At 34.7% G+C, this 21,613-nt stretch overlaps 3 protein-coding genes across 4 annotated transcripts; 2 read left to right on the forward strand and 1 right to left on the reverse strand.

Moving 5' to 3' along the window:
• Nucleotides 1–712: 712 nt before the first annotated feature.
• Nucleotides 713–6,634, reverse strand: LOC110690474 (multifunctional CCA protein-like). 2 transcript variants are annotated; one of them, XM_021867318.1, is made up of 14 exons: nucleotides 6,324–6,634; nucleotides 6,136–6,226; nucleotides 5,917–6,045; nucleotides 5,671–5,768; nucleotides 5,101–5,184; nucleotides 4,788–4,921; nucleotides 4,531–4,603; nucleotides 4,416–4,461; nucleotides 4,129–4,238; nucleotides 3,946–4,053; nucleotides 3,787–3,846; nucleotides 2,462–2,523; nucleotides 1,228–1,543; nucleotides 713–1,111 (listed from the first exon to the last, which is right to left on the reverse strand). In XM_021867318.1, exons 1-14 carry the CDS (start codon nucleotides 6,411–6,413, stop codon nucleotides 887–889), a joined length of 1,626 nt encoding a protein of 541 aa, XP_021723010.1. In that variant the 5' UTR covers nucleotides 6,414–6,634; the 3' UTR covers nucleotides 713–886. The 2 variants fall into 2 exon arrangements, with proteins under 2 accessions (XP_021723010.1, XP_021723009.1); XM_021867317.1 differs by having other exon boundaries at nucleotides 5,917–6,051; nucleotides 6,324–6,633.
• Nucleotides 6,635–7,102: 468 nt separating this feature from the next.
• Nucleotides 7,103–10,570, forward strand: LOC110690575 (transcription factor bHLH76-like). Its single transcript, XM_021867436.1, has 6 exons — nucleotides 7,103–7,162; nucleotides 9,507–9,713; nucleotides 9,842–9,907; nucleotides 9,980–10,048; nucleotides 10,223–10,306; nucleotides 10,421–10,570. Exons 1-6 carry the CDS (start codon nucleotides 7,103–7,105, stop codon nucleotides 10,568–10,570), a joined length of 636 nt encoding a protein of 211 aa, XP_021723128.1.
• Nucleotides 10,571–17,311: 6,741 nt separating this feature from the next.
• Nucleotides 17,312–20,447, forward strand: LOC110690475 (protein bicaudal C homolog 1-A-like). The gene has a single exon (XM_021867320.1). The coding sequence runs from the start codon at nucleotides 17,474–17,476 to the stop codon at nucleotides 18,437–18,439; it is 966 nt and encodes a 321-aa protein (XP_021723012.1). The 5' UTR covers nucleotides 17,312–17,473; the 3' UTR covers nucleotides 18,440–20,447.
• The last annotated feature ends 1,166 nt before the right edge of the window (nucleotides 20,448–21,613 follow it).

The raw sequence follows: 21,613 nt of genomic DNA on the forward strand, positions 1-21,613 counted from the left end.
GAACAATGTGACAAAGGTTGAAGATGATGTTCTTTATGAGATAGTGTTATGTTCATTTCTTGAATCTTTACAATTCAATAACATGTTCTTTTCACCTTAACTAAATGTTCTTTTCATTTTAGCTAAATGTTCTTTACGTCTCTATACAATGTTCTTTCCGCTTTTTTTTGGAACGGATGCACCATGCGCATGGTACATCCGCCTCCACAAACCACTAATTGTATTGAGTATTCTGCGAGATTTTTAACTACCAATGACATCGCTAAAGTGAAATCTTTAGGTTCTAATGATGAAGACCCCATGAATTTTGAACCCGACCAGGTGCAATTTTTTTCCACCACTCTCTACCTTCACGTTTTCTACCTCGTCAAAGAAGTTTGGAAGGCCAAACAGATCAAGGGTGAAGAACAAGAAAGGTAAAAGGTAATAGAGGGTTTGTTTTTACAGGTTCAAAAAACACAAGGGATGAAGTGTGGAACAACTGATGGCTAGTACTGGCGATGTGTCTCCTCAACTCCCTTATTTGCATTATCATGTAGTCCACAATGTTTGTACCCCCTATCTCCTTTTTAGCACTTGTATTAGTATGGTTACGAGAGTCAAATGGTCAAATTGTAGTATTGAGTCAATTGGGAGCTAGCCTCCTTTTTGACCCGAAATAATAATAATAACAATAGTAATAAAAATAATAATAAAAAAAAAAAAAGGAAAGGAAAGCAACAAGCACTATTTAACAATGGGCTCAAGGTCAACTAAGCAACCTTAATAATATAATATACTCGTACAAAGTATGTTGTAAGATTCTAAGACTACATGAGTAATTCTTGTAATATTTCCTTTGAATAAAGAATATCCTACTCCCTAAAATCTAATTTTCATGTAAAATCTAATTTCCATTGACATGTTTATCATTTTTGTTCGAGTATGGAGGATAAATTGTATCAAAAATAATTCTTGACAACATATACCGCACTTCATGCAAACTCCCAATAGCCAATGACTCATAGTTGATCTTAGTCCCATGCTTTGGCGCGAATCCATTTTCCCTTCCCTTTGTAACACAACTTATAATCCTCTCTGTCCGCAATTGCAGTGGCAGTGAAATGAAAACCTGTAAAAATTAAGAAAGGAAAGCAGATTAGCAAAAATTATCCACCCTTGTATAATCTAGCTTAAACCAACAAACAACTTCAGTGATGATTTTATTACATCAAGCAATAAACTAACCAAATCTGAAAATGGTGCTTGTGGATACTTCGCCATAGCTTGAGAAACAATATTCTCATCAGTCATCTGACACAATGCTATTTTAACAGCAGCAGCAAGATCTTTGACTTCATTTTCCAAATTATCACCCATATTTTGATTTTGGTCTTCAAGTAATTCACGGAAACCTGAAGCATGTGGTCGAGTGATGCTCTTAGCAATGTTAATCGCTTCAGATAAAGAGCCACCATTGTGGACAGCTAGACAGAAAGCAGCTATAACCAAAGGATCCCGTGGTTGGTCAGCCAATGCTTTGTGAAATGCTAATAAGCATACCCTGCAATGTGATGCAAACAATTAGAAATCGAAAGGCTCGAGTCTGATGGATGGATGTATTAAATATTAATAAACCTATATACATAAGGATCATGGGCTCCATAAAAGTAAAAAATTCAGTCGGGACTTGCATCAAAACAAAAACAATTAAAAATAATCCCAAGTGAAATGCTACTCCCTTTGTCTGATGAATTCTGTAAAATTTGTGATGCATCAGGTTAATGGGGAGTGGCATTCTAGATTTCTAGGTAGTGCAATATGACTAATATTTTGAGGAGGAGGATAACTGAGTTCAATTCAAGGTTATTTTTTGTAATCAAAAGTGACTTTCTTCATCCCATAATATCCAAATTGGCACGGTGATCAAGAAGAGTAAAACATGGAGAGAAAAAGTGGGAAAGTGAGTGTGAGGACCAAGCATAGAGAAGACGCAGAGGAAAAGCCTACTAAACAAAGTATTCAAGAGAGAGAGAGAGAGAGAGAGAGAGAGAGGGAGGGAGGGAGAGAGAGAGAGAGGGAGGGAGGGAGAGAGAGAGAGAGGGAGGGAGGGAGGGAGAGAGAGAGAGAGGGAAGGAGAGAGAGAGAGAGAGAGAGAGAGAGAGAGAGAGAGAGAGAGAGAGAGAGAGACCAAAGTGATACCATGAGACCTGCACCAAACTTTTCACCAAACTTTTCCTAATATTAACCAAATAGGGTAATGGAGCAATCTCAAAAGGATACCCAAAAAGGAATATGGGGCAAACAAAAAGGGTCCTAGGGAGTAGGAACTAGAAGTATCAAATCCAAGTCACCTGATACTTTAACATACAGCATTTTCAGCTATAATAACAACCTATAAGCAGCAACATCAAATACTGATTGGTCCATGCAATAGCAATCAACCAAAGCTACAATTATCTAGGCAGGTGAAATTTCTTACCACAAGCTGCTATGGCATGGACGATCTGGTGCTAGGAGTTTATCCAGATTTGAAAACAAAGACTGCAGACAAGTTAAACACAATATAAGCATGTAGCACATTGTTGGCTAGAATAGAATGACTGAAACTTAGTGGTGGAATACTATGAATTATTAGTGACCAAAAGTACAAAACAAAGAGATTAAGGACTGAAACGAGAGATTAAGGCTATGTTTGGATAACAAAAAATGGAAGGAAAGGAAAGGAAGGGAAAGGGAGGGAGACAAACTTCCTTGTTTGGATAATATGTTGGGGGAGGGAAGGGGAGGGGGAGGGAAGGGGAGGGGGAGGGATCCATTTTCCCTCCTCCTTTAATAAAGACCATCCCTTCAAAATTGGAGAGATTTGGAGGGAAAATGGAGCTCGTCATTTCCTCCACTTTCCCTTCCTTCCCCTTCCTCCTATTTCCCTCCCTTCCATTTCTCTTCTAATTGTTATCCAAACATAGCATAAGGGACGAAGAAGTAAGATAAAGGAAGAACAATTAAAGATATGACTGAATTAGTGCTAACCAAGGTGCAAATCACCAATTACAGCCTTGCCAATCTTTCGAGAGGAAAGACACACTCCCAAACTTCATCAATCACTGATCAAAATATTCAACATGATTATCTCTCTCTAGCTATCTCTATTTATAGAGAGCATTTACCTAACAAACAAACTAACTTCTCCTTCAAGCTACTAAAATTTAATATCATTGGAATATAACTAGAAATTCAATCAAGGTTTGGCATAAAAGCTAAGGGATGAATTACTTGAGTTAAGCAAGGAAGAATTGAATGGGTCAACTTCAGTGGGCATATTTCTCAAAATATTATGAATTTTGACATCATTTAAGTTGGATGTGAATCATGCTTCTCACAATAGATTCAGCTTCTTCATACAGCAGATACTATTTGGAGGGCAGTCAATCAATATGTTGCCCACGACCATGAATGATAAATTGCAGGCGACATTGAACGTACTACAAAATGATCATAGTGATCCAGAAGCCAATGTAAGAAAGAGGAACCTGGGAGCTAATTTTAATCAGGTACATAAACATTACAGTAAACTTAGCAGCTGCCCCTCAAAGCGGCTACAAATATTTTGTAATCACATGCATAATATAAGGCTTTTTTTTTTTTTTTTTTTTTTTTTTTTTTTTTTTTTTTTTTTTTTTGCAGACAATGTCATATATTCAGGCAATTCAGCTGCATTTATATTACACTTATAACACTAAACACAAACTAGGGAAAGAATGAAAGGTTTTTTAATTGTAGAAGAAGGCAAAATTTTCCTCTTACCAGAAGCAAGTTAGACCTTTTGTCTCTCCTTCGAAAACCCTGTGAAACAAAATATGCTGCCTGCAGGCAAAAAGTAACAGTTATGTATAAGAAATAAAATATGGACACAGTAAGAAGTCAGGCAATTGTCCTAACATGAAAAACATAAAGATTTCATACCTGTAAAGGTAAGAGTATCTCTAGAAGGCCATACTTCCATAGTAACCTTAAAGAAGCTTCAGCAGACCCATAAGCCAGCATATAATTCAACTCCATAAGGATCCTTCCCTGCAGCATTCTGTGAGACTCTATGTGTGAAAAGCAAGAGAGACAAATCATAAAAAGAAGTAAAGGTATAGATACCTTGTCAAGCCTTAGCAATGAGTAAGATAATTCTTTCAAAGAAAGTGCGAGCTCTTTAGTAAATTTAAACTCTAAGCGTGCTGCAATTCTAAAAGCGCGTAAAATTCGAGCTGCAAAATCAGAATTTATCTGTAAGATGATGTACCAGACGAAGATGTAATGGTATTGGTATCCCAGATTATAGAAATATAAAGTTTCAAATCTATTAATTACATGGTCGATTTTCAATCTTTCAACAAGAGAGTTATATCAAAGACAGAACAATGAGAGAAAATTATTAAGCTTACCACAATCTTCCGTGAAAGAAGAAAATGCCGGGATTACTGTCCGCACCTACATGAGCACAAAAAATAAGCATTTGATAACCACAATGGGTGAGAGCAACACGAGAGAGAAACAAACCCTAGATTTTTTAATATCTTCAATTCCACCGATATAGTCATATACTAGCTTTGAGTAAGGATCAAACATCAGCCTGCAAATATCACCAAGGAAAATAGGGTGGGAAAGTTTCACAAATAACTAACTTCGGAGAGTGGATTGATGAGAGAGGCAAATGACAATAGTAAGATTATAATAGGATCATTCGAATTCAACCAGATTAGTTAAGCCAGAACATGCAATCTGAAATATCTGACTTACAAAAGTCATGTAAATACCCGTTAATCGTAAAGTCTCGCTGAATACAATTTCTCCAGCGAATATAATCGTGCTCGTCACATCCTCGAGGCCTTCTGAAAAGATGATCAGAATTCTTCCTTGGCTTCTTTGCAACAGTGCTAAAGCTTGACACCTGTTCTGACAATAAAATGCCTCAAGTTGGAAAACTGAGATGTTGACAGAGAAAAGTTGCCAACTAAAGAAAACTGACATAAACATAACTCTCACTCTCTGCTCTTTTTTTTCCTTCTTTCCCCCCCCCCTTTCTATTTAGGGATGTCACTCTAATTTCACGCAATAAGGATTGCAAACCTCAATAATAGAATCCGCTACATGCACATGACAAATAGGAAATCGCCTTCCAACTATTTCACACCGAGGAAAGCTTCGAACAACCTGAAAGTAATACAGAAACAGTAAAATCAGAGACCATCATAGTCATGTACATCTTACTTAAGGATATGTATAGGCCACTAACTGACCACAGAACCAAATAAGATCACTTTGGCAAGAGTTCAGCCGCTTTCTCCCCATGGGGAGCAAATAGGCTTCCTTATCCAAACATAAAACACTCATTTTATAGTAGTATAGTGTTCTTATAGCCAAGTTAGGAAGTTCAATTCAAAACACAATAACACATTCTTATCCTAACATAAACATCCCTCATTCCATTGCACCATCTTATCAATGCATACGATATCACACAATAGTGTTCTTTAATCCAAGTAATGAACGTTCAATTCAAAACACTGCCTTATCCTAACATAACAATATAACATCCCTCATTCCACTTCACCAAAGACTTGGGCCATTTGAATGTCTTAATAGAACAAACATAGATGAAAAGGAGTGACGAGAATGTTGTGTTGGCAATAGACAAACCTCCTTAAGCTCAGCTGAAGTGATGATGTCAAAATCCTTGGGAATTCTCTTCAAGATGAGGTCGCGCACGCACCCTCCAACAAGGTAAACCTGGTATCCTGTGAGATAAGTTTATGAAAACAGAAAAGCCACTATAAGTCATAAATTGCAGACATACAGGTACACAAAGAGAAAATTGATCCTACAAAATATATTTATTGAAAGGAATTGTATGATAGTTTTAAAATAGTAAAGAGAAAGACAAACCCTTGTTCTTGAGGGATTTAAGAACATATTTAGTATGTTTATCAATCATGGAATTAGTGATGCCAAGTTGTTTGGAACTCAACGTCTTCCACTCTCGAGTTTTACATTGAATACCACCAACTCCATTAACTACACCTTCAAAACCAAAAACTCAATCAACAACAACAACAACAACAAGAAATCAAGCAACAAGAAATCAAATTTAAGCAGAATAAAAACCTGGTGAATTAGGGGTAGGTTTAGGAAGGGTTGGATGAACATCATCTGCTTTGGGAGATTCAATAGCAGAAACAAAAGTAATGCGAGGAAACTGCAAAACCCCAGAAAACCCAAATCAAAATTGAATCAAATGAAAGTAAAAGAGAGAAAAATGAAAGAAAAAATGCAAAAATGGAAGATTAGTTTACCTTGGCAACACAACAGATGAAAGGAGGACAAATTGCAAAGGGTCGTTTACTGTAACCCAAACCAATTCCTATTGCAGCAGCCATTGCCATTTTCAGATTCTTCACATCACAATTCTTCCCCTTTCTTCTGAATTTGAAAGTTTTGCAGGTTTAATTGTTGATTTCGCTATTTTCACTTCATTTTCTGGGCGGCATTAAGGCTTCAGAGTAGCAGGTTTTCTCATCCTTCCGTAAGATTCTTGGTTTTGGGAGGGATATTTTTAGCATTTGGGCCTATGCTTCTTTTGGTCAATGGTTACCTTTCAGGCCTTTGACATCTAAACAAAACACTACTAGTAGTCTAGTACTAGTTCTGTTTAGACAAATAACCACTACATGGTCTATGTCTTCTAGGTATTTTTGGATAGGTAAAAGGAATTGGAGTAAGTATAGACCACTATCAGGTATGGATAGTTGGAGTCCATACCACAATAAAAAAAATTGTAAAATTTAAAAAGCTAAAACAAAATGGAAAAGGAAGAAGGATTAGAGGGTGAAAGAAACAGGAACTCAAAAAACTACCACTCACGAGAAAAAGCTCCGATGGTCGGAAAATCAGCCCCACAAAAACCCCATCAAAGTTGCAGGAATCTTCCCTTCGAGGAGCGGTGCTCGATGTACTGAAGGTGAGAATTTTGTGGCTAATTCAAATTAAAGGAGTTATTCGAAGGTTGGTTGATGAAAGATGATAGTCGAAGGTTGACGAAGAATGTTCAAGGTCTATACTTACAATTGCAGCCATGAAAAATGGTGGGTTTAATTCCCAGAGATCGAAAGATTTTGGATATGAGGGGGTAGAGGTTGGTTGTCGGTGCTCCATTATTATTGACTTGTATACTGTTATTATTGAATTGTATACTGTTATGGTTAATTTTAATACAGTTATCATAGAGTTGAATACTGTTATTGTAGAATTGTAAGAGGAGAGAGAATATTTTTTTTACACCATAGTACAATCTGATGACTTGCCATGGAAATATTGCGCAAAATTACATATTTACCCCTGGTATGGACCCAATGAGTCCATACCTGGTAGTGGTCTATCACTACTCAAGGAATTGTTCTATCTAAGCGAAATCTTGCATGAATTATGGTATGTTTTCTTCAGCTTAATTTCAGTTCAGTTTCTAATTTTCTTCTCTCATAAATAATTCAGTTTAGTTCAGCTCCAATCAATTTAATTCAGTTCAGTTCAGTAAATCAGAACAAGCCCTTGGTCCAATTAAAGTGAACGGGCTAGCTCATTTGGAGTGGGAAGAAGAGAGAGATCACCAATCATATTGGCTTAGCTTAACTTGGTTGTTTGCAAATATGGGATAGAAAAATTCTTGCACGTAATCCTTCTTCTACAAAGTATTTGGTTAAAAATAATGATTTCTTATAACAACTTACACTAGTAAATCATAATAAAGTAAAAAAAAAGTTACATATTATCGGTATATAATGCCTTGTTCTTGTTATTTGGTGTTTACCAAGCTTTAAAAAAAAAGGTTTCAATCTACGAGCTTCATTGATCTTAAGTGAATGTGACAAACTGACAACCAATTCTACTATCAACTCTAATACCACAACATCACTTGTAAAGAGGAGCAAAACCCCCTATAACAAGTCAATTAGTACTTATAGAATTTCATTGTGGATCATTAATTTATTATTAGTAATTAGTAATTTTTCCTTAATATATACTCTGCGTTATTACTACATATAGTCATATAGATATGAAGGTAAAGTTTTATTAACGTGGCATAACAAAATGAGAAGCAAATGCATCCATGATAAAGTTAGGACCACTAATATAAAGCCGGACTTTAGTGAAGTATTCCAAGGCCAGTTTTCAGTTTTCACCCCCTTCACATATCTTCTCTCCATTCCTAAGAAGCATGCAAAACAATGGTCAACATTAAGTCCTTGAAAACCATATAATCCATATTGACTCAAATGATACATACATACAATACAAAGTATTATTAGCATATATATAAATAATTTTACTACATACATAGTCGATATAGATATTGATATTGATATTGATAAATGATACGGAGTAATAATAACCGTTTGATGTCGGCTTCAGTAGTAATCGAACTCAGAAAGAACAAAAACTAAAAATGAGAGTTACATGCAAAGTTGCAGGCCATTTGATAGCAAAACCACGTGGTACAAACATGGGCGCCGACTACTTAAACAACCGATATATGTTAATGTATGTATGTAGATGCTCTTTTGACTATGGTTTTCTGGCTTTAGTACTACTAGTGTATCGTTTTCATGTTCTGTTATATATGCTAGCTGGTCCCTAACTATCTAACTCATAATCTTTGAACTCCTCCGTTGTTCTAGAGGATGCAACTAGCATTCAAGTGCCCCCCATCCTCCTACTTTATCCTCTTCCTTTTTCTCCTCTCCATGGGATGTATGCGATATATGTAATCACGCCAACATTAAAGAAGAGAGTGTAACCATATATAATTAAGTCTAACACGGTGTAAGATTACTACTTTATAAAATCAATTGACAACAGATAGATAGATAGATAGTCCATTGGACTTGCAATTTGTATGTGAGTTTTATATTAATAAAACCGGACTATATACATGGCAAGACTTTGAAGGGGCTTTAAATTAGTAAATCATAGCCTCCAAAGGCCCAATTGTCCATTAATAAAAGGGTAATACAGAGCATGTTAAAACTAACAGGTCTTTTTATTGGTCTGTCCCCTCAACAATCAAGTCTGACTTCGCCTCTAATAGTATACGTTACCACACTGTATGTACAACATATGTAATGTATATAGCCAATTAAATTGAATTTCTACCAATGCAATCAATTAGATTTAACATGATCTTATAAATCAAATTCAAAAACTCTTGTTTATCCAAGAAGTTTTGAGAAGAATGCACCACTTCTTAAATGGTGACTACACTACTAGCTAGTGTTGCATAGGAAATCAGCCGCACATGAAAAATCATACAGGGAATGGAGGTTAATTGTGTTCATTCTCCTGGGCATATGCAGTTACAATTCTGCTCAAAAAAAGCGACCACTCATGATGCAATATATTTTTTGACAATGACAGCCTTAGACAGTCATAGTATATATATATATATATATGTACTGAATGGTCATTGCTTGTGTATAATATAGGGAACAAGACAGAATACGAAAGGGAGACAGAGAAGTCGAAGGAATGACAAAAAGAAAGACAATGTCTTAGAGAAGAAGAATAATACAACACAAAATATTAGCAAGAAAGATGAGAACAAAGAGGATGCATCAGGTTGTAAAGATGGTTGTGTGTATGTAAGGGCCAAGAGGGGTCAAGCCATAGACAGTCATAGTCTTGCTGAAAGGGTATGCCTTCAAAAAATATATTTTTTATTTTTTATATTAAATACTTGTATTGTATTATTATAGTAAACATTAATTTGAGCAAATAATTAAACATTTCTTATGAAATACACTTTATTTAATTCTTTCAGGTAAGAAGACAAAAAATTAGTGAAAAGATGAAGCTCTTGCAATCCATTGTTCCTGGTTGTGACAAGGTGCGTCAAAATTGAACTGATTAATGTTGTTCGTTTCGTTGTTTCAAAACATAACATTAAGCATTTTTACAGATAGCAGGAAAAATCCCAACACTAGACAACATAATAGAGTATATTCACACATTACAGGATCAAGTCAAGGTAAAATACTGACAAAGTCATGCAAAACGAGAAAAACATATTATTCATAGATGTCTTTAAGTACTCCTTTGGTTTTATTCTTTTCTTCCTTTTTCCTTAAATTAACAGAATTTGACCTGATAAATTGTCATTAATTATTCACTCTAATTCTCACATGTATGTGTTTCCATGTAGTCCCTAATGACAGAGATTGCTTTGGTTGATCCCACATTTGATGTCAATTATCTTGCCTTAGAATCGATTGTGACACATCTAGAGGTATGTACAACTCTTATTACTATGTGAGATTTTTACTGACTAGTTGATTATTAAAGGTAAAGCTTTCGACTTAATATTTTTCTGTGTGTTTGTGTGTGTGTGAATGTGTGACAGAATTCGTATGCTACGACTGATGGTTCAGAATGCACAAGGTTAGCAACTCAATATCAGTCCATCCCTTTGTATGGAAGCAGTGCTCAGGCGGTATCTGCACTTCCCTCACCTTGGCTTGCTCTTTTAGAAGACCGGGAATATACAATTTAATTTGATGCCTTATGTCTTGTTTTAAGAGTAATCAACCCCCCTCATTCACTTATTTTCTATGGAATGGGGGCAGAGGTGGTGCATGTATGTTATATATGTCGTCGGATTGTGGATATAAATAAATGGAATGCAGTACAATTAATTTTAAAAAGGTTTAAACTTCTAATAGTTGCACCAACAAACTGTATTTGGATTTAACATCTCCATGTATGTAAGGAGGATGTTTAAGTTTTGATCTCTATGACCAATTAATGCTATAGAGTTTAGACTGATAGTCTACCGCGATTTTATTACAATAATGCTTATAGAACAATTAGTTTTTAGATGGTATCATGTATTCCATGAAACATGATCCATTGGCAAGTCAGAGAACTCGAAAGTCTGCAATGGGGTAAGCCTTTCAAGTTGACATGAATCTTGGCCATCAGTCAATGTAGCATTGCCATAGGGATACGGCGTGCTTGGTCTCGCTTCCACTTCCATATCATCTACTACAAAAAAGTCTGAAAGATTGTCCATGTATATGTAGCTGTTGGAATTGTTTGTGACACCCAAGTTGGAAACCAAGCAGCCACTATTATTCTCATTAGTATTAGTATTAGCATTATTAACCGAAGACTCTCCAATAATATGTTGTTCGGCTTCCTTTGATGCTCCGATCACCTGCTCATTAGGAATGTTACATGTATATAATTGTAATAAACCATTCATACTATGTATTATGATATATTTTGTTCTAAGAAATAAGTAATCTAGACTAATGAACTTACGTATCTTCTTCTTTCTTCATCTATGTAAATGCCAATATAGTCCCCTGCTTTCAAATCATGGACTTGAACAAAATGTCCTACAAGATGCAAAATCTTCTCAATGCATACACTTAATTGAATTAAACAATAATCGAATTTGTTTGTGCATTAAAAAGTGTCACAAGTAAGAATACTTCAATTTCGAAATGTTGAAGAAGGCCCTTACGAGTTCCTTCTAGGGAATGGACTTTGGACTTGTTTGTGACACGGTATCTGTTCCATAAAAGGGGATGAAACAAAGTGATCATATTACTCGTTATTCATTATATCATAGTACATGTACAATCCTACATACTTTTTTTTTTGAAGAAACAATCCTACATACATGAACATATCTTTATATATTGTGAAAGGGAAATAAAGCATACTTAAATCTGAAGCACCAAATTCCTTTAGTTTCTGTATCTTCCATATATAGTCGCATACCATGTCTCGAGCTTAAATAAGGCAAATGAGTTTCAGCATCCCTCTGTTTTGGAATCATATAAGACTATATTAGGGAAAAGAAATCGATTTTAATGATATATAAATCGTATTTCTGGACCAACAATAATTATAGTTAGAAGGTTTAGCTGACCCTAGGAATGATAATTTTGTTTTTCTTCAAGGCATCACTGTGTGTAAGCTCCTTGCCGAAGAGGAACCTCAAAGGCCTTGCATTGTTTACCTGTATGTACGTGTATTCATCAAGTTTGTTATGAGTGCTAAGGTTCGAAAAAGGGCCTGAAGTTCATAGCATTGACAATAATAAACTGAATGAAACGGCTTAAGCAACAATAATGCCCTTTTGATTTGATTTAACAAATTTGGGACATGCTATATTCTTGATTACAAAAATTATAAATAGGTTTTTGCTATTATGATCAACTAAATTAATTCAAGGTTACAAATATTGTGCACTAGTACCAACTTGTAACGTGAACAGTATGGCTTGCACGCGTGGCCTAGGGAGCATAATCCCTGCGCCACAAAAAGTGAGAGATAATCTAACATAAATTGGTTCAAATCAAGTGCTAAAAATTAGTTGCATGGATCATTGGTGCACAACCTTGTTCAATTCAGCTATAATTTTTTATTTAAGCATGGTAAACATGTGCAAGCGCGAGTTTGATATAATGAGATCAACGAAATTTTTGTGCCAAACACAAATGTACTCCGTAATCAATCATCAATCTAGGAAAGACTACTGATAAATTTTTATGTGACCAAGAAAGTGTACTAATTATTTAATTAAGGCCGTATACAGTTAGAAGTAGTGCATGCAGTGATGCAGGGAGGAATAAAAGGAGACAGTAAACAAAGAGTTAAGGCGCTTACAGTCAGGGGAGCAACAGTATGGTAGTATACGGTAGAGGGAATAGGTAAGGATGCATGCCATTCGGATTGACCAACAGGCATCATCAAAGAATTGATGTTGAGAATCTGCTGCTGCTGGCGCGAAATCTCTGATGCACAAGAGCACGTTCCCTCACTACTGATAACATTTTCTGAATTATTATTATTGATTCTTTGAAGAGGAGGCCACACCCAGTCCTTGTTACATGACATGCGTGTTCCACCTATTGCACCACCGTGACCCTGGCCTGATAAAAATGGCCCTAAATTCAGGGTGTTACCTCTAGAGCAACCAGATACCATGATGAAAAAAAAAAATGTTTAGCTATTAGCACCAAACTGCCTTTTACAACAACTTAAAAATACGAAGTACAATAGTTGCAATGTGCAAACTAATACTAACAGCTATATATATACTCGTATATAAAATTATAACTGATTTTCCAAACTCGAGTTTAAAATTTAAAAAATAAAGGAAAAAGGAAACATATATATAAGTGTACAAATTTATTTGGGTTGAAGAGTATATGTATTAGTGTTACTGCATGTACATACACCCCTATCAGATGAACGCTTGTCAATCAGGATCATTAACTCTCGTTAACAAATTTAACAAAGGAAGAAATAGAAAAAGAAAAACACGGTATCATTCAAGTGTAACAAATTCAGGAGTTATAGACACATTATTTTTGGGTTGAAGGTTACAAATTTCAGTTTTATATTTGTCTTTTTGCTGATTATTACATCCCTTTTTCTACATGTATCAGGGTGGATTTGATTACATTAAATAGTAAGTTGTGTGTGATGTTCGTATATTTTGGATTTACCTCGACTCATGTTTCATCATGCAACCTGTTGTACCTTGCGTGAGCACATAAACACAAGTTACTTGCATAAAATGTTACATTTTCACAACGATTATATACTTAATGTACACTAAACAACAATTGCCAGCTCAATCACTAAGTTAAGGGTATATATGCAAGTTCTCGTGAAGACAAAGCAAATGATAATTTTTTTTTAAAAAAAAAAAATAAATAAAATTATTCTGCTTGATATCCAATATGATACACAATGGTCAACCTTAATAAGTAGCTAGGATGCTGAGTAGAATCAACAAAGATTTCTCAAAAGTTTAATGTAGACAGCTAAGCATGCAAGTATTGCATAGCTAACTTCCTTATAATTTGTTGTATATACTCGAGTGTACCGTACAATTTCTCAACTTCTTCGGAGGTTCATGGCCTTCGAACCATATTTTCTTGCTTTAGTAACTTTTTAGTTTGATGTAAAATTTATTTCTTTTTATTTATTATTGGTTTTTAGAGAGTCACAACGGCGAGTGATGTGAATTAATCACTAAATGTTCTAGACTCAGGGGATAAATTCTAATAACCAATTAAGCTATCTGACACTCTCTATTTATTTTTTTCTTAACTTGATGGGCATTTTAATTTCCTCTAATTAAGATATGGAGACGGTTATGTTATGTGTACCTTTCTACTACAGTCCTACCTCATTTATAATAGTTGGCTCGATTCTTTTATCGAGCTTGCCAACGCACAATTTTAACGATTAATATCTCTAATGGTTAACATTATTGTAAAAAAAAAAAAGTAATTAAAAAGTGGATATTTGGCTAACTGAAAATTTGCTTATTGCTTAGGGCCTGTTCACATTTACTGAACTAAGTTGAACTGAATTGAGCTGAATAGAGCTTAAATAATGAATATTTTATGAGAGAAGGAAATTAAGAGCTGAACTGAACTGATTGGAGCTGAAGTGAACCAAACTGAAATTAAATTATTGAAGTGAACAGGCCTTAGTTTTTAGCAAATTTGTGAGCACAAATTTAAAAAGACTTATAGGAACATATACTAATGTATTAAATTAATATTGCCTTGAATCATGATCAATAGTGAGTGTTATTGTTATTTGATTGGACCTGAACTTATCTGAATTTATTAGATCTGATTTAAATTTTAGATCTAATAAAAATTAATATAAGGTAAGAGAATTTCATATCGACTAATACAAATTCATTTATGGTAGTTCAACTAAATTTGAAGGTTGGAAAAGGATCAAATAATGTGAATCAAGGTTTTCTTCAAAAGGTCTCGCTAAAAATGAGTTAGGATTCAATCATTTGGTCTGTTAACTTGATTGGTGTGAGAATCTTATTAGAAGGAAGGCTTAGTCAAAGAAAAAATAAAACATTTATTGCGCAATTTTTTTTTCTTTAAACATTTATTTCGATAAAAGTCTTAACCAACCTTTTTATATGACTTGAATTTCTGGATTTTGGTTGAATCTGTAACGAATCCCCAACCACCTATGGTAACGAACTTGCTTCTTACTTATTTGTTATCATGTGTTCTTAATGGGAATGCAAATCCTAAAAGTTTGAGGAGGTTCCAGGTTGTTTGGCAAGATTTGGGTGTTAGTAGACGCTCATGCAATTTATCTTTACATGAACACGTGTGCATTTCACATGACGTTGCATGCACGTGGAATGCGAGTCATTGATAGTTGGAGGGAAGCCATATTACAAGCCAACATAAATAAATAGCATACAACATATAAATTTAAATATAAAAATCATTTTGATTCCACAAATTAAAACATGAATAAAATAAACCAGTTACAAGTCAATTTTATGCATTGTTATTAAAATAAATAAAGAGATTTAAGAAACATAATCAAGTTTAGTTACAAATTGAATGACCTAACATCTAATGTACCTATAAAAGGAAAAAATTGTACATATATCATTAGTATATGTCAAAGAGGATTCACGATTCATAAATTACACAAACAAGTTATATTCATTTAAATATTTTCAGTAATATAAAAATAAGGTGAATTATGTCATATAATTTACTGTCATCTCTGGAAAGACCGACTTAAGTAAGAGAGATCAACTTATTGTAAGATAACAAAATCAACTTGTTATTGTAATCATTTCTATATCAATTTACCTTCCTAATTCAAATCCATAATAAGAATGGATAATTTTTTTTTTTTTGAAAACATAAGAATGGATAATTTGACATTACTAGATCAAATACCAGAATTAAATCTTTTTTAGCCTTTAGGTAGCACAGAACAAGTGTTAACACAACTACCTATCTCCGTTAAATGTTATGTGCAACTTTAGAATTTTTTTTTTGAAAGACTTTAGAATATTTTATATTTTACAAATAATACCCCAAAGTTACACATAAGAGGTAATCTAATATATATATATATAAAGGGGAGTTTTTTCCCGACTTTTTAGAGAGCCACATAGGATCTAATTTTCTTAGTGTGTCATGTAGGATTATAAATTTTAGTAGTAACCAATTAAATAGGAGATTATTAAAATCTTTTATAATTAAATAATTCAAATGCCACGTAAGCAAAATTGGCGAATGAGATTTTCCAATTTAAATTAATTAAATATAAAATATTATCTTTCGATATTAGGAATTTTGTCTAAATATATAACAAATTTTAGCACATAAATATATGTATAAAAAAAATTATTTTTAAAAGTTCAAACAAAACGTGCATCGCACGGGCTTCATCTAGTATATTATTAAGGGGCTCAAGTGAAAGTTTTTCTATGAATCTTAAAAATAATCGGGAAATTCTCACTGGTAACACTCAACTTCTGTTTTTTCTCAATGGTAGAATGCTAAATTTTGGATTATCATTGGTAATCACTAATTAGTAGTACTAATTTACTGGTAACATTAATGAAACTTTTACCTAATTATCGACTAACCATGGTTTACTAATAACAAAATTACAAACCTATCCTTCTAAAAAATCACTTCCCTCCTTAATCAATTACCCCTTTATTTAAACCCTAAATGATTATTGCGCATCCTTCCACTGCTATGCAGGAGTGCAGGACTTCTTCAAGGTCTTTCTTTCCATTTTCTACAGCAGAAGTATCCTCAAGATACTGGGATTCAGATTTTTCAACATAAACTGTCCATTTTGATATTAATATTAATTAATTGGATGAAAAGTTTATTTTTATTACAGAGTATGCATAACAAAGAATATGTTGAAGAAGTGATACGTAATAATTGCCCTTTTTTCCCCTTTGGTATTGGTTTGACTAATTATTAAGTTCACCATCAATATTTGTGAATAATATAGTATATGGCTATTTATTGATTTCGAATTTAGAATAAGCCATACCAGTTCAATTACAAATGAGGGCAATCTATACGTCTCAAAGTCTTGGTCATATATTCAAAACTAAAATTTGAATGATTTATGAAGATCATATTAGACATGTACCTTTTTCATTCTAGGAACCATTGAGCAAGATGATATGAAAATCAATTATAGTCCAAAATCCTGATCAATCAAGCAAATAATGCAGCCAACTATATTTTGCAGCTAATTTCCCACTTAAATTGGTAACCATGGTTAAGGATTTAGGTAAAAGTTTCATTAATATTATCAGTAAATTAGTACTACTAATTAGTGATTACCAATGATAATCCAAAATTTAGTATTCTACCATTGAGAAAAAACAGAAGTTGAGTGTTACCGGTGAGAATTTCCCAAAATAATTTGGATATAGTTAAAAGGATGCCCTGAAAGTGGGCCTAGATAATTAAAAAACACCGGGTTCGGGTCAAAATAACGCAATCCAAGCCCTCCTCATCCCAACACTTCACTCACACACTTTTTCTCTCCTCTTCATCTTTCTTCTCCCTCTCTCTTTCTCTCTCCTCTCCTTCGAATCAAGCTTTCATTAATGGCGGCCGAACTACAGCCTCCTGGATCAGGAACCCAACTCACAACCCTTCTTCCCGGAGCATCAGCAGCAGCACCTCAGAATGTCCCACCTTCATCGACCACCGAACCCAACCCCGGCTCAACTCTAGCCCCTAAACGGCACCGGCGACCCAGTGTCCGATTAGGCGACATCGGAGACCAACCCGCCACTCTTCGGACCTCCAGACCATGGCGGCTCAACCCCAACTCGCACCCACATCGAGAACATCATAACCCTAATAAATCCTCCAAGATTCGCCCGTTAACTAATCTTGTTGCCCCCATTAATGGAAATTTCGATTACTCCTCCGCGGAAACCACCGCAACCGCCGCAACAACCAACAATAACGGGGTAGTTTCTCACCGGAAGTTTCCGAAAGAGTTCAAATCTAAGAGGGCTACTAGTACTAACAGTTCGAAGAGGGTTCGAACCAATTTGAGGGTTGAAGAAGATGTTGAGGAGGAGGAGGAGAGAGAAAATGGAGGAGGTAATAATAATGATTTTAATGAATTTGATGAGGATATTGATGAAGATATTAACAAAAATAATAACAATGGGGAAGAAGGGTTTAGAGATTTCGACCCAGAAATTGATGGGCCTGAAAGCCCAATTAACTCAGGGGATGATGTTGGGGTTAATCTAGATATTTGGCATGCTCATAATCGAAGGTCAATTAGAGCAACTAGGGTTTCAAATTCGCAGCAAGAATTGGGGATGGAATCGAATTCTAGAAACAGAGGAAGTGGATTGGAAGAAGGGGTAAGGAAATGGCTGGTGGAATTGGGGTTGGGACGATACGCCCCGGTTTTCGAAATTCATGAGGTTGATGAGGAGGTGTTGCCATACTTGACCCTTGATGATCTTAAAGATATGGGGATAAATGCAGTTGGTTCTAGAAGGAAATTGTATTCTGCCATTCAAAATCTCAGGAAAGGTTTATCTTGACTCTTCAATTTTACTCAATTATATCAACTTTGTTGTTGCTCACTTTTTCTGTTGTAATATTTCCAAGTTTTTCTTCTTTTTTCTTTATAGTAATCCGTTGATAAATAATAATGATGATAGTAATAATGATTTCAATGCAAGAATCTCTTTTTTGGCGCAATTGATGTTTGCAGGGTGGTTGTTATGTCACATTGTTTTAGTATTTGTCTTGCATTGATTGATTGGTAGAAGTTGAGATGGAATGAAGTTCATTCTTATTGTGGAAATTCGCTTACCGGTTTTTGACTTGTCTTTTTTGCTCTATTTTGGGATTCACCTTTTTGTTTAAGCATCATTATTCAGGAATTTGCGCTTTTGTTGAATCGGGCTATGTAATGCCCACTTGATGTTTGTGAGTTTTGATTAGTGAGCTTGCTGCATTTTTTTTTTGGTGCAATGAGATGTTTGGTACTTAGTATACTGTAAACTCTTATGTTTTCTGTACAGTTTAGTGACTTCAGCCAAATTCTGAATGATTGTGATGAATGATTTTACCTGTTTATATTGCCTTTGAGTTGAGAACAGAAGTAGGTTATGAAGTGCCGATTTGCTATATGTATAACTCTTATACCCTGTCTTCCTAGAAGATCAAATGCTGCTGCTTGGTGCTGTGCCTTATATGATAAGTTAGTGCAAGACTGCCTATCATCAACAAAACTGTCTTTGAAACACGATATTTGAGTTTCAGTTCTTTGGGCAATGCCTGTATACTTTGAAAAACTGTCAATAGTTCTTTGAAACGCGATATACTGTCAAATGTGTCATATGCATATGTCATTTGTATGATCAAGTTAATTTTTATTTTAATTGTGGTTTCTTTTGTTTTCTCTCGGCTATAACATTTGGAAACAGAAGAATTCAGTTAACAAAGGCTTCCAATTTGACGTTATGCTATCTAATCGTTTCTAAGTTGTATGGTCATTCAAGATGCAACGTTAAAGTAGGATTTTTGTTTTATTTTATTTTTAAGTAGGAAGGGAGAAAACTTCTCTCCTATCTGTAATGATATATGCTGAAGATCTTCTTCAAACTTCTTTGTGATGCCTTAATTTACGACAATGTAGCTGCTATTAAACATTTACTTCTTACCTCTGATAGACGGATATACCTAGTATAGCTATAAATCCTGAAAATTGTTGCTCGTTTTCTTATTAGCTTAATTGATATAAGATATACGTCGAAGATTTTATTCAAACTTCTCTGTGATGCCTTAATTTAGGACAATGAGGTTGCTAGTGGACAATTACCTCTCTGATAGACCTAGTAATAGTTATCAATCCTGAAAATTGTTGCTCATTGTCTTATTACCCTAATTGATAATAGATATATGCTGAAGATCATCTTCAAACTTCTCTGTGATGCTTTAATTTACGAGAATGAGGCTTCCTCTTACCTTTGATAGACCTAGTATAGTTATTAATCCTGAAAATTGTTGCTCATTGTCTTCTTAGCCTAAATGATAAAAGATAACAGCATCCTGAAAGTTAAAAGCTATCTATTCTGTTCATATTGTTTTGCATGTTGTCCAAGATGAAGCAATGCATGAATGCATGATGTGATCCTTCTAAAAGGTTATTGTTTCAAAATTGAGCACAAGCTAGTTCTACGGGAACCATTTACATCAGTTATCCAATATACTTGTCATTGCAGGTAATTAGTCCCATACCTGTATTGAAATCTTGGCACATGGTTCTTTCAGCTGCCAATAATGGGAGGTGCATGCAATGTTCTATGTTTGTTAGTATTGGTACATTCCTTTGTGTAAATCATATGTGCAGGCAATTCACTTCATAATGAACTTATGCTAATTCTTCTGATCCGTTTACAGTTTATTCTACTGATGCCTAATTATGGCTGTATAGTTGTGTAAAATAGAATAGGTATCTAGTTTGTATGATTCACAATTATGTTCTGCATTATCTTAGAATCAGTAATACAAAATTTATCCCTGACGAACGGTTTTCACGTATGTTTTTCTCAACTCTTTCAACACGCACATCAGAATTGTGCAACTCTTTAGCCATTAAGTAACTACACATGCTGAAGCAAGTCTACCTGTGGTGTGATGTTAAGCAGTTTGACAATCAGTTGGCTTTAGGATGATGGTCTCATGGAAATAGGCAAACAGTCTTACTAATATGGGGTAAGGTTCTGTCATTTGAACCCATTACCCCACTCTAGTCATGGCAGCCTTGTTGATTTAAGGAATGGAATGTGCTATTTTGTCTATAGATAGCTTCAGGTAGTTCACTTATTGTATTTACGACGAGTACTATATAGTTTTAGACTAGCTTTTGTGGATCAATTTGCTGCAACTGTTCTGACGGTGTCAATAAAATTTAAGAGGTTCTTTTGAGTAGCTAGATGGTGTCATGGAGATACTCAGATACCTGGAAGGTTGGAAACTCATTGTTATTAATGATTTAATGCATTCCAAGTTTTTGGAAGAACTTGCAGTGTAATGGGCCCTTCTGATTATTAAGAGTAACCCTTTTGAAATACAAGGCCCAAGTGCTATAAACCTTTTGAAATACAAGGCCCAAGTGCTATAAAACTTTTGTCTATCTGGCTTAGCCAAGAAAAGTATAAGCCCATCAATTATAACTTACCAAGTATAGAATTGAATTATTAACATTCCTTGGGTTGTTGTTGCTATGGATCAGTTTCAGATGATGAACATGGTCTTCATAATGCAAATACTTTGTAGAACATAAACAACAGTTCTAACATCTGATTATTGGGTCTTATTACATGGCTCAGGAGAGGGAAAAAGGCATACTCGTACATGTACTACTTTTTTTTTTTTTTTTTTTTAATAATTAAGGTCAGTAGATTATTATTTATGTAAATCAAGCTTCGCCAAAGTAATACGTACTCCTTCATCAGACTTTGGGGGAATGCATCAAACCATACAGCTATACTACAAGCCTGGTGTTTGTTGTACAGTACCATTTAGTTGCCAAATGAGCGAGTGAGCGACAATGTTTCCCCACCAACAAGTCTGCAACCTAGTATTATCATCAAGCAAGAGAAAAGATGGTAGCAGACCCAAGCTTTTGAAGTTCGCTGCCTTGACCACCATGAAAGAGCATTTCAAATGAAGTCATGAAGGGAAAAGATGAGATATGCTTTGTA

This window comes from Chenopodium quinoa, unplaced genomic scaffold (assembly GCF_001683475.1).
Source record: "Chenopodium quinoa cultivar QQ74 unplaced genomic scaffold, ASM168347v1, whole genome shotgun sequence".
NCBI classification, from domain to species: Eukaryota; Viridiplantae; Streptophyta; class Magnoliopsida; order Caryophyllales; family Amaranthaceae; genus Chenopodium; species Chenopodium quinoa.